Source organism: Miscanthus floridulus, chromosome 18 (genome assembly GCF_019320115.1).
Source record: "Miscanthus floridulus cultivar M001 chromosome 18, ASM1932011v1, whole genome shotgun sequence".
Taxonomy (NCBI): Eukaryota; Viridiplantae; Streptophyta; class Magnoliopsida; order Poales; family Poaceae; genus Miscanthus; species Miscanthus floridulus.
In genome coordinates this window covers 118,458,088-118,470,487 of record NC_089597.1, presented here as the reverse complement: position 1 = coordinate 118,470,487, position 12,400 = coordinate 118,458,088, and the positions used below count along the sequence as shown (strand labels likewise).

The following is a 12,400-nucleotide window of genomic DNA, read 5'->3' as shown; positions in this document are numbered from 1 at the left end:
GTCGTCCGTCTGGTGGCATGGGGCGGATCAACGTGCTGCAAATGGCAGTAGACAAAAGAAGCTACGAGAGGCAGGCACGAAGGTTACAGCTTGGCCGTGATCTGGCATCTGGCTTACAGTTCACGCCCGGCGCATCGGCTAGCATCTCGAGTAGGAGTACCAAAGAATCTTACTCAACGATTTGTATTTCCATCAGGGCCGCGTTTAGTTTCCTCCAGACTCGGCGCCGCCGGAATTGCTCGATACTGTAGCTACACTGTAGCATTTTGTTTTTATTTGATAATAATTGTCCAATCGTTGACTAATTAGGCTTAAAATGTTCGTCTCGCAAAGTACAACCAAACTGTGCAATTAGTTTTTGATTTCGTCAACATTTAGTACTCCATGCATGTACCGCAAGTTTGATGTGACGGAAAATCTTCTTTTTGCATAGTGCCAAAGTTTGGATTTCGGTCAAACTAAACATGGCCCAGAACGGAACCAAGAATCTGGCGCTCGGACGTGCATCGGGCCAGTTCGACGAACCAGCGACTGTGCAGAGATTACGACGTGTTGGAGTTTGACAGATCCGAGAAGCCCCCAATGATTTGTTATGGGGCCAACCAGACGAGGCGCCTGCGCGTGCACTGAACAAGGGCGGCGAGACCGACCGCTGGTTCATGCATCTCTGTCAGATTCAGATCAGACTGTCCCGGCGGCCCGACTTGATGACGCCGGGCGTTGGTTGCATCGTGACGACGCGGCACCAGTCACGTCGGTTTCAGCCCAGCCGGCGGCCGGCGCGGACGCAGACGCACCATAACAGTGGAAGAGGTACCGTACGGCGCCCAGGAAACGGTAAGAGTCAGCCCGGGAAATTGGGTGCGAAGCTCAGCTCAGGCCGGATAGGCGATCGGGCACGGCAGTGGACCAGAGGTCGCTGCCGCCGACGCCGCCGCCGCCATGGTCCAGATTCCAGGCGGTGCGTGGATCGGGCGAATCGCAGCAGTGACGTCACTGACGTGGAGAGCTGGAGGCTTGGACGCTGACCTGGAACCGAGGAGGAGGAGGGAAAAGAGAGAAACGCCTCGAGGGCACGTCGCTTTCGGTTGCTTTCCTTCCTCGGGTCCCCCTACCCCTCGAGCATCGCTTTTGAAGCTTCCGGCCACCTTTCCGGAAGCTCCCGCTCCAGCTTACATGCGACTCGTCGCGTCAGCCCAAGAACGTGTATACTAACAAAAGGCAGACGTGTTGCGCCCCGTTTAGTTGCCCGGAATAGGCGCCGCCGAAATTACTGTAGATTACAGCAGCGCAATATAGCATTTCGTTTGTATTTGATAATAATTGTCCCAGCGTTGACTAATTAGGCTCAAAACGTTCGTCTCGCAAAGTACAACCAAACTGTACAATTAATTTTTGATTTCGTCAACATTTAGTACTCCATGCATGTACCGCAAATTTGATGTGACGAGAAATCTTCTTTTTGCATAGTGCCAAAGTTTGGATTTTGGTGGAAACTAAACATAGCCTTGTCATAAAAAAAAAAAAAAGAGGCAGACGAAAAGCGGCTCGGACGTGAGAGAGCTCCAGTTCCTGTCAAACAAAAGGACGACGAAACGAAACCAGGCCACCGGGGCCGGCTTCCGTTCCGTTTCGTGACGAGGACGTTGGTGCGGACCGAGTAAACACACCGAGAAAGTGATCAGCACTCACGGCCGTCTCCCCTGCTTGGTTCCGCCGTGTCCAACTGGGGTTCCGTTTCCGTGCCTGCGGCTGCTCGTTTTTCTTTCCCCTTTCCTCATCCAACGCCCTTCCCGCGAGAAGCACTCGGCTGCGCGGTCCCGCTCGCTGGCGCTGACGTGATCTCGGGCAGCACTGGGCACTGGCTACGTCCTGGCTGCTAACGCTTGAGGCTTTGACCAAACAAGTGCTTCTGTGCCGCCTCCATTTCCTTTTGGTTGTGCGCATCACGGCACAAGGTCAACCGAAACTGCCGCTACTGTTCAAGAATGACTTGGGGGCCGTAGCTGAATGCAAGATCATACAACGTACTACATCATACTGATCCATATCCATCTCGACCCAATCTGATTTGTTGTGCCCCAAAAAAAAAATCCTCTTTTTTTCTTCTTGTTTTCCTACGAAACAGGAGTAGAGAAACTGGAAACCGCATAGTTAGCGCACCATTCGCAGCCGTGTTGCCAAAAGGTCCGGAGAATTTCCTCTGTACCCAATGCTAAGCTCGATTATAAGCAGCAGAGAAGCAATGTGCTCCGTGTCAATGTGATGGTCAGAAGGGGAAGCATGTTATGTTAATTAATTAATTCAGACTCCATTGGGAAATGGAAAGGAAGGAAGAAGGAACAGCTGATGAGTACACATGGATGGAAATCCATCGACCAATCAGCAGTCCATCCCTGCCTGATGACCCAGCTATGAACAACGGCAAGAAGAAGAAGAATTTAAAAAAAAAGTGAAGACGACGTCCACAATTAATTTGGGTTCCTATCCATCTCGACCGACCGATCAGCTGGTGAAGAGGAAGCGGGACGCCTGGTCGACGGCGTCGTCGAGCCACCTGCGGGGCTCGTCCATGAGCTCGGGGCTGAGGCGCACCATGAGCACGCAGAACTCCATCTCGCTGAGCGCGCCGTCGCCGTCGAAGTCGCCCTCGGCGAGCATCCCGCGGAGGTCGTCGTCGGACATGCCGCCCAGCCCCAGCAGCGGCGCGTTGCGGCGGAGGCTGTCGAAGGTGATGAGCCCCCGCGCCGGGTCCATGAGCAGGCGGAACCCGCTCGCCAGCTCCCGCATCAGTCCGTCCTCGCCCAGCCGCTCCGCCATCACCGGCAGGTAGTCCTCGAAGTCCACGGCCGCGGCCGAGGACGCCGCCGCCGCCGCTCCCGCCTGCTGCCTCTGCTGCTGTTGCTGTGACGCCATGTGTGTAGATTGTAGAAGGTGGATGGACTCTCGGTGCGGCTGCTGCTGCTGATTGTGATTCTGTGAGCTCCGGTGGCGGCTGCTTGTTCTGGTTCGGTGTGGAAGAAGAGGAGGACGACGTGGGGAAGCGATGGATGATGGATGGAGGGGGGGTGGGAGGGGGATGATAAATAGGCGGGGGACGGGGACAGCTGGCGCCTGCTGCCGGGCCGGGGCTTCAGGGAAGGTGCCTGCCCTGCCGCGGGGCCGCCGTGGCCACGCGGGACGCGGGGGCGGGGGGGTCACGTGTGCGCGCTGCCCGCACTGCGGATCGAGCGATTGATACCCGACGCGCCCCGGTTGGTTCGCGCGGGGTGGCTCTGGCTGACGAGAGGGCCAGGCGGACACGCACCGACCGGGACAGGTTGGCCGGGCGTTGGGTTGGCTGGCCCTGGGCTGGACGGCGGACGGGCGGACCGCGCGCGCGCCTTCCTGCGCGCTTCGGCGGTTCGCCCTCCCCTCCGCGCGGGCTCGCTTCGCCGTGTGGTGTGACGGAAAACGGGTACTTTTGCGCGTGGCGTGTCATATACTGACATAGTGTCATGGCGTGCGTGGCCCCACGGACGCCGATTGTTGTTACCGTACCGTACGTTATCCACGCACAGAGATGTGGAAAGATATTTATTGTGGCGCGTACCTGCTGGGGCCGTCCACGGGAGATCCTGTCCGAGCGTCCAGATGATTGGTACTCGCAGTAACTGTCACGGTGATATCTTGGGCCTCGTTTAGTTGACGTTTTTTTTGAAAATGGTACTGTAGCACTTTTATTGTTATTTGAAAATTAGTGTCCAATCATAGTCTAATTAGGTTTAAAGATTCGTCTAGTGAATTTCGTCTAAACTATGTAATTAGTTTTATTTTTTATTTATATTTAATGCTTCATGCATGCGTTCAAAGATTCGATGTGACGAGGAATCTTGAAAAATTTTACAAAATTTTGGGAACTAAACGGTACATTGCTCTCTGACGCTGTTCCAGCTCCATGGCACCGTAGCACCAAGGTGCGTAATTGTGTACTCCCTGGGTCCTTGAAAAATATATGTCTTCTAGCAAATTTAGGACAAATTAGCAAACAAAAGAAAATACGTTACTACCCTTATTAAGCTTCTTAACTTGAACGGTACTGATCAGTTACCGAGAGCGAGAAGCAGAAGCAATAAGTTTTTGGTGTTTCCAATAACATATTAAGGGCCTTTTTGGCATGGCTTATGCCGGCTTCGGCTTCATCTATTTTGCGTAAATCGAGGTGCTGTAGCGTGAAGCTGTTTTGTAAGCCGGGGTTAAAATGAACTAGAAGCCGGAAAAAGCCAGTTTTTCTGGCTTCACCGGTGAAGCCGTTTTGAATGAGCCGTACCAAATGGGGCTTAAATGTTGTTGCACCCATTACATTAACCATTGGAGAATGATGTCGAGGAGGAATATAAATGTCTATGTTGACTGCTGAAAACTCCGAGAAAACAAATGCGTTTGATGAATGGTGAGGACCTAGAAATTTATTTATTTTAAGATAAAATTTCAGCTAGAAATCTATTCTTCCAGAGACCGGGGACTGGGGACTGGGGAGTATACCAAAAGGTAATGAAGCACACTGGATTCGTGTGTATTTGATGTTTGGGAAGTTTTGTGCTCCTACACTGTGTTGCTTTGCGTGTAAGTGTAACTGTCTATAACTAAAAAAAGTGAAGCGCACAGGATTTGTGCGTTTTTTAAGGGATTTGTGCATATTTGATTGGAAAGGTCTGTGCTTCATGTTTCACACTACTACTGTGCTTCCTAGCAAGGGGTTCCTGATATCTATTTCTTCCCTCCGTTCTAAAAACAAATACTCCCTCCATTCTAGTATCTTATAAAATATTGTGACTTTTCTATATACATTATTTTACTATATATCTAAATATAGTGTATATCTAAGGACATAGCAAAGTTATATATCTAAAAATCAAAATGCCTTGTAGTTTGGAATAGAGAGAAAGTCTTAGATTTGAACCAGCTTAAAGTTTTAAGTTTAACTAAGTTTATCGAAAATATTATTGACATTTATATATTTAAATATATTTATCATAAAAAATATATTTCATAATTAATCTAATTATACTTATTTGGCATAAACATTCGTATTTTAGATTTAATTAAATTTGAAATTATTTGACTTATCAACAAGTGAGAATTGTGGCCGTGTTTGGCCGGGCTCCGCCCGCGGTGCTCCGTTGCGGGAGCCGGAGCCAAAGCTGCGAAGCCACAAATCCGGGGTCCTCCTCCGTACATGCAAAAGGGCTTCGGCTCCTCTAGTGGTCGGGCAGAAACGGCTCCTCCGGCCAGCGCGTTTGGTGTGGCTCCTTCGCCGGAGCTGCCGCGGAGCGGAGCCGGAGCCCGGCCAAACACGGCTGTATTGTTATTGGGTGGACGGAGTAGAGTAGCAAGCGATCCTGTCTATATTTTCTAACGCGAGATATCTCGGTACTCCTATGTGATTAGAGATGGCTCCAGGAAAAGTTGGATCAGATCGAGCAAGTGAGCAGGAACCTCACCAGCTCGCATCCTGGATTATCTTAACGTCTAGTGAACCGTACCTGTCTTACTTATCTGTCTACTCTACTTAATTATCCATAAGAAGTTTCCTGCCCAACTTTTGGTGGCGCGTGGCAGCCGTGCTGTCGCAAGAGTGAGCTACAGCATCTGCTGTTGCTGACTTTCAGACACAAAATTTCCGTCGAAGCTTCGGTCAGAACTCAAGCAGCATGTTCGCTGGTCGGTTTCTGGGTTGGTTTGGATTGACTGGTGCTAATTTGTTGTGAGAGGAAAATACTGTTGGCTGATTGGTTTGGGCTGGCTGAAACCAACAAGCGAACAGGGTGAACGCCCGACGCTGTATTATACAAAAATCCCGGCAGCGCAACGTGTTTGGCCGGTAGACTGCACAGTGGATTTCGGATGGTTTCGGATGATTCAATAGTATGCTGTGAGAGAGAATAAGCTGAAACAAGCTAAAACAAACCATTACATGACCGGCCGAACACTCAGTTCTCTGAACCGCTTTGTTCCGGTTCAGCTCGCTACGGTTACGGTTAGCAAGCAAGCAAAGCTTTCCGCACGAGGATCTCGTACGGTTCGTCCCCACAATAGCTTTGGATTCCGGCTTCGAAGCTTGGGCGCGGCTTTTTGGGGGGTTTTCCACCGCCTCTTTTGCTCGCAAACAGCATGGTCCATGCGGACGCGACGGACAGTCAGCTTACCCGTACCTACCTGCCCTTTTCCCCATCTCTCGCCTCGGTCTCCACATTTTCCATTCCTTCTTCCTGTGCAGTTGCCTCTTCTGTCGAGTGGTTTGGTTGGGTACTTGGGGTCAGCTGCAGACTGGCACTGGAAAAGCAACGGAGATGCAGTGCCATACTTGCTGAGTTGCTGGGAAAAGATGTCCGGCAGACAGACCACAGACGGCAGGCACGTCTGTGTGAAATTGCGATGGGTTTTACGCATCGCCCGCCTCAGACAGAACAGTTGGTGCAGGGAATTTCAGGGGAGGGACCATTTCTGACCTCGATGACCCGGATGCTGCAAAGCCTTTGCCCTTCACTGAAATTTCAGCATTGGTGGTACCATGAACATACAGGATGTGACGCTGCAATCTCATTCTCGTTGATTTCTGTAGCATAAATCAATCAATGTACAACAAGCATAACGACACATTCAACTGTGCGGTATCCCCATTGTTCTCCTGGCTTTGGGTATCCAACAACCTTGGAAAACATAAATTCTTCTTCTGGTTACTTATTAGAGACAGATTGAACACAAGTCGGCCTGTTCGCTGGTTGGTTTCTGAGCTGGTTTAGGCTGGCTGGTGCTGGTTTGTTGTGAGAGGAAAACACTGTTGACTAGCTGGTTTGGGCTGGCTGAAACCAACAAGCGAACAGGCTGAAGGAATCTATTGAGGTGGAAGAACAGGGAACTTGAGGATTACAACTGTGTTTTATGTAATGAAGGACATGAAGAAACCAGCTTCCACCTCTTCTTCGAATGTGCCTTCAGTAAGTCTTGCTGGAACACCATTCCAATTGACTGGAATTTGAATTTGCAGCCACTAGATATGTTGATTGAAGCCAGAACAGCTTTCGGCAGCATCATCTTCAGAGAAATCTTTATCACTGCATGTTGGATTATATGGACAACCAGAAATGGAGTCATTTTCGACAGTGGACAGATTGACCTCAGTGCTTGGAAGAGGCTGTTCAAGAACGGACTTGGCCTTGTGTGCCATAAGGCTAAACCAGCAAGACAAGCTCTTCTCAATCAGTGGAGAGACAGTTATTCTTAATGTTTCCTCTCTTTTTGTTTTGGGCCTAGAGGCCTTGTAATCTTTTAGTACCTTGTACATTATATTCTTTCATTTAATTGAAAAGAAAAAAAAAATATAGATAGGGGATTCCCCTGCTGATTCGGTCAAAAAAAAAAAAAAAAAAAAAAAAACTGTGCGGTTGAAGGTCGTCCAAATGGTGGGCTATATACAACGAGAATAATCACAATCTAATCCAAAGACCAAAGCTATGTATGCATGTACACTTGTACAGATGGTAGTCATATACGGGGCACTTAGCTAATGGCTACTGTAGAACTACTGTACTCCAAATTAGCCGTCTTCTGGATCAAGACCTGCCTGAACCATTCCACTGACGCCTTGGGTATCCTTGTCAGGTTGTTGTTGTAGTCAATGTAGTAGAGTCCAAACCGCTTCGTGTACCCGGAGTTCCACTCCCAGTTATCCAGCAGTGACCATACGAAGTAACCGTGGACGTTGCAGCCTTCCTTCCTGCAGTGATTCAGATTCAACAGCCGTTGAGGGGCAAGAACAAAGTATTACTGATGAACAGCGTTGGCTTTGGCTATTCCAGTCAGACGCATGGGCATGCAAGTGGGAGCTTCACCTTATTGCATCTAGGAGGTTAGACATGTAGTCGTTGTGGTACTGTATCCGTTTATCATCCTGCAGATCATTCTCCAGTCTCGAAAACCGATTGTTCGCGTCATCCATGCCTGCCATTTAAACCTCTTATGCTAGTGATTTTTTTTAGGCAGAAACTTCTATCAGCTATTAATAGTAGAATCTCTTTAGCCACTCACCGTTTTCAGTGATGATCACTGGCGGATTTCCATACTTTTCTTTGATGTGCTTCATCAGTTTGAACATGCCCCAGGGTACTATGTGCAGCCATCCTGACGCTGCCTGTAAGTTGAAAGACACAGCTATCAATCTGACATTTGATGACTAGAGGATGGAAACTAGAAGTAGAACAAGTTAGCTGCGGAAATTGTACCGTGTCTCCTATTTTCTTTCCATGTCTATAAGCTGTAGAGTGGAGACAAAGGAGAGTTCAGTAACTGAAAATAGGGGAAAAATGGGGGTAGATTTGTTTAAAATGACTAACCAGTAGGTATGATCACAGCATCAGTTGAAGCATCATTCATTACAAGTTTCCTGATCCGCATTCTGTCGTTCCTAACATACAATGTGGTATAGTGGTTTATGCCCACAAAATCTAATGAGCCTGATACTAACTTCGAAGCCTGAGTTGAAAACTGAGGCAGCCTATCCCCTGCAAGTTTTTGCATAGAAGGAGGATAGTGGCCAAACATTAAGGGATCCAGGAACCTGTATTCACACTTGGAAAATTTCATAATTAATATTATGAGCAACAGCTATGTACTGCAACTACGCAGGAATTGAAATGACGTGGTTATACAAAAAATTGTGGTAGATGTATCACCATCCAAGCTCAAAGTCCATTGCTCGTGCTGCTGCCTCTGTGTCCTCATCAACATCTGACAATGGTTCATACCACTTTGAATCAAGTGCAATGCCTACGATACCTCCTTGTTCTTTCTGCATTGAATACATAAAACCATTCTTTTTTTTTTAACTTTTTGATACATCTCGTGGATGTGTTTATAGTAAATTACCTTGAAATGCTCCTTATAAGAATGAAAAGCACCAGCATGCGCTAAGAGTATGTTGTGAGCTACAACATACGGTTCAGTTGACGATTTTCCCTCCCTACAGAATATATGAGACAGAATAGAACACCTCCCAGGTGCCTGGATGCCAAAGTCATAGCCATCAATCGCAAAATTATGGGGCTCATTGAAAGTGATCCAGTGTTTCACTCTATCTCCAAATTCCTTGAAGCAAGTAGAGGCAAAGTGAACGAAATCATTCCTGCATAATTTAGCTGCCAAACATCAATAAAACCACTTTCCCTCAATCTAGTTTTATACTATATAGACAGTGCAAGCGATGGTACCCTAAAAAAGAATACCAATATAATAGTTGCTTACACAATTTGGGAATTTAACCATCCACCATATCTGTCTTCTAGTGCTTGCGGAAGGTCCCAGTGAAAGAGTGTTACATATGGTTGTATACCTGACCCCACAAATATAGAGGAAACCAAATAAAGATAATAAAAAGCTCAGAGTTGGCAACAATTCAGATTTAACGCATCGAAATTTAGAATATGAAATACCTTTGTCTAATAGAACATCTATGAGGCTGTTATAGTAATTCAATCCTTCTTCATTAGGTTCACCAGTTCCATCTAGCAAGAAAAATGATAAACTACGTAGTATCTAGTGCTAAAAGAAAAATAACATATTTTACAAAGAAATTTCTTATTGCATACTTGGAAAGATACGAGACCATGAGATAGAGAACCGGTATGCATCCATGCCAATGTCCTTAATCAAGTCCACATCTTCCTGCTAGTCAAATGTTAGGCTTGTTGTTTCTGGATAGTATTCAGTGTAACCAATATTCTTATTCAGTTAACTACTTAGTCATAGAGGTTAGGCTAATCTGAGAAAATAGTAAAATCTTTATGTATGAAAACTTTATCGTTGATCCAAATGGCGCTTCATATTAAGGAAAACCTCTGGTCACTATCCTACTTTTGGCAGCAGCATGCCAGAGAAGTGGACTATCCTTTTTTTTTTGGTAACTAAAATGTCAAAGCACTAGAAAAAGGAGGAAATTACTAGAAGAAGATGAAGGTAGGATAATTATGTAAAATAATAAATAGAATGATTCTTACAGACATGAAAGGAACAATAAAACGCACATGTGATTTCAATTCTTACAAATTAAAAATTGCCAGAGGATGGCCACATGAAAGGTAGACAACTTTTCAAACAAAAATGCCAAGAAATTCATTTATGGAGGGATTTTATGCTTTCAAGAAACAGAATTTTCCAGCTTTAGTAGAACAATCGAATTAATTAAATCAAACAGAAGATAACAGAGGCATATATGAATAATTGACAGGTTACCTTATAACGATGGTAGTGATCAACGGCAACATCTGCATTGCTGAAATCTATCACCCGACCTGCAACATAAATGCTAATTGAGTCACAATTCAGGACAGATTAGCATCTCATTACTGCACTATTTGCAACATAATCCTCATTATCTCACCAGGTCGTCTTGTGAGAGTATCCCATATTGTAGGTCCACGTTGACCCTCGTTGACAGCGCCTTCATACTGATAACATATTGGCCAGAATCAGACATCGAACTAAGAGCACAACGGTTTAAATCAAAGAGGTCACACCTGGTAAGCTGAAGAAGCAGTGCCAAAGACAAAACCTTGAGGGAAGTCTGCCCTCCTTAGAGCTTCAGCACAAGCAGCAAAGCTGACAAGGATATGAACCAGTGTCAGAACACCCATGGCGTATCCTTCAGTAGGTTGCACTGACTAGTAATTTTCTTATTCTAAGAATAAGTACAAGGTAGGATCATATGATATATATAAACCTTGTTCAGTTGGTGAAGCGTGGGAAGCAACTGAATGCTGAGCTAGTGAACTTCACTTGTCTTGGAAGCCCTTCCAACATGCGTCTCTACTAAATAACTCTTGTGGAGGCCATAGGGTGCAAAATCTCTATCACAGTGGCCAATTAATCAACAAGGGAAGGAAACTAATTGACATGCCCAGCTCCGAAACCTATCAAAAAATGGGTCCACATCTGAAGGTTCACAAGCAAGTAGAGCTTTGCTTGGGTGCAACAAATTCAGTCAGATTGAGGTTTGCCCAGCACTCCAGCATCCATGCCTTAAAAAGCTACAGTTCGAGAGGAAGAGGATTGCTGAGTCCTTACCAGTTAGCCACATAATGAGAAGGCCTTATCAATTATTATTAGATCATGACTTTTCTTTTCTTACAAAATTATCAAAGTGCAAAGCATTATTATGGTCATGAGGAACAGATAGCTACGATAATGAAACTATCGCAATTATCCTGGAACAAAGCCGCACCTTTCCTTATCCATTTCGTTTGGTAGCGCCACATAAAAACAAAACTCCGTGTCATGATTTGTATAATGATCTCAACGTGTGCGGTGAATAGAAAAGGAGAGAAAGAGAAAACAAATACGAGATTCTTATAACCATGATAAGGTACAATTTGTCCCAAAACATTTGCATAGTCACATGCTTATCCCATGGGGAACGTTGATGGTTTGCTTGCACGGCAGGACCATTCCTGATTCCCCAGATGGTAGTTAGATGACAGTGATAGGAGCGATTGGGGGATAGTGATCCTGAGTTCCTGACTGCAGCTTAGACAGGCCCAACTGCCCAGTGATGTATTGCACTGCACGTGTTGTCTATGTGATGTGTCATGGATATCCTACTATGATTCAAGGATTAAGGATATGCACATAAATTAAGGCCCCGTTCGGCTTGCTGAAACTGGCTGAAAACTGGCTGAAAACATTGTTCTGGCTAAATTGTTGCGAGAGAAAAACACTATTCTAGCTTAAAAAAAACAAGCTGAATAGTGCGGATTATAAGATAAGCCGGGGCCTAAAAGTCAAAGAAAGACATATTGACTACGAGGGGAAGAAATGTAGTCCACTTTGAGAAAAGATATACCCAATGTCTCTGAAGAAATCTTAGGTAAAAACATCGAACTTGCAACCATGATTCGCACTAGAGAAATGACATCCCACCCTTTCTCTGTGTAGAATGGGTCCTGCAGCAGCAAAAGCGCAAAGCTTCGATGTCACCGCTATCCACCTACCCTCCACCCGTCCACCGTCCAAACTGTCGCTATAACGCGATTTCTTTTACACAACAGGAAAGTGAAAAAACTATGCGTAGAGCAGCAGTGGCATGGCATCAGCAGTAAACTCAGTAGCTTCACAAGATACAGGTGGAGTGGAGTAGAGTGGAACAGAGTAGAGTAGGGGGTTCGCTTGCCTCAGCAACCGTCGCGTGGCTTGCGCGCCTCGGCGCTCGAACGGGGGATCTGGAGGCGGGCACGCATCTCCCGGGTAAGCAATCTTGCGTGGCCTCGCGTGGCGTGCGGGGAGACACGCAGACAGAGACCCTTGACCCCCGCCGTCCTCGTCCTGAACTCCCTGATGGCTGATGCAGCGATGCTGACGCTGATGCGTG

At 46.5% G+C, this 12,400-nt stretch overlaps 2 protein-coding genes across 3 annotated transcripts; both read right to left on the bottom strand.

Moving 5' to 3' along the window:
- Window positions 1-2,272: 2,272 nt before the first annotated feature.
- LOC136521280 (calcium-binding protein PBP1-like) lies at window positions 2,273-3,052 on the bottom strand. Its single transcript, XM_066514988.1, has one exon. It carries the CDS (start codon window positions 2,914-2,916, stop codon window positions 2,506-2,508), a length of 411 nt encoding a protein of 136 aa, XP_066371085.1. The 5' UTR covers window positions 2,917-3,052; the 3' UTR covers window positions 2,273-2,505.
- A 4,382-nt stretch (window positions 3,053-7,434) lies between these two features.
- LOC136520885 (beta-glucosidase 25) lies at window positions 7,435-12,400 on the bottom strand. Of its 2 annotated transcripts, XM_066514563.1 has the most exons (15): window positions 12,203-12,400; window positions 10,757-10,946; window positions 10,554-10,635; window positions 10,418-10,484; window positions 10,270-10,328; window positions 9,644-9,702; window positions 9,471-9,542; window positions 9,283-9,370; window positions 8,908-9,163; window positions 8,715-8,830; window positions 8,376-8,599; window positions 8,265-8,296; window positions 8,071-8,173; window positions 7,875-7,983; window positions 7,435-7,759 (listed from the first exon to the last, which is right to left on the bottom strand). In XM_066514563.1, exons 6-15 carry the CDS (start codon window positions 9,666-9,668, stop codon window positions 7,543-7,545), a joined length of 1,242 nt encoding a protein of 413 aa, XP_066370660.1. In that variant the 5' UTR covers window positions 9,669-9,702; window positions 10,270-10,328; window positions 10,418-10,484; window positions 10,554-10,635; window positions 10,757-10,946; window positions 12,203-12,400; the 3' UTR covers window positions 7,435-7,542. The 2 variants fall into 2 exon arrangements, with proteins under 2 accessions (XP_066370660.1, XP_066370659.1); XM_066514562.1 differs by lacking the exons at window positions 10,757-10,946; window positions 12,203-12,400 and having other exon boundaries at window positions 9,627-9,702; window positions 10,554-10,704.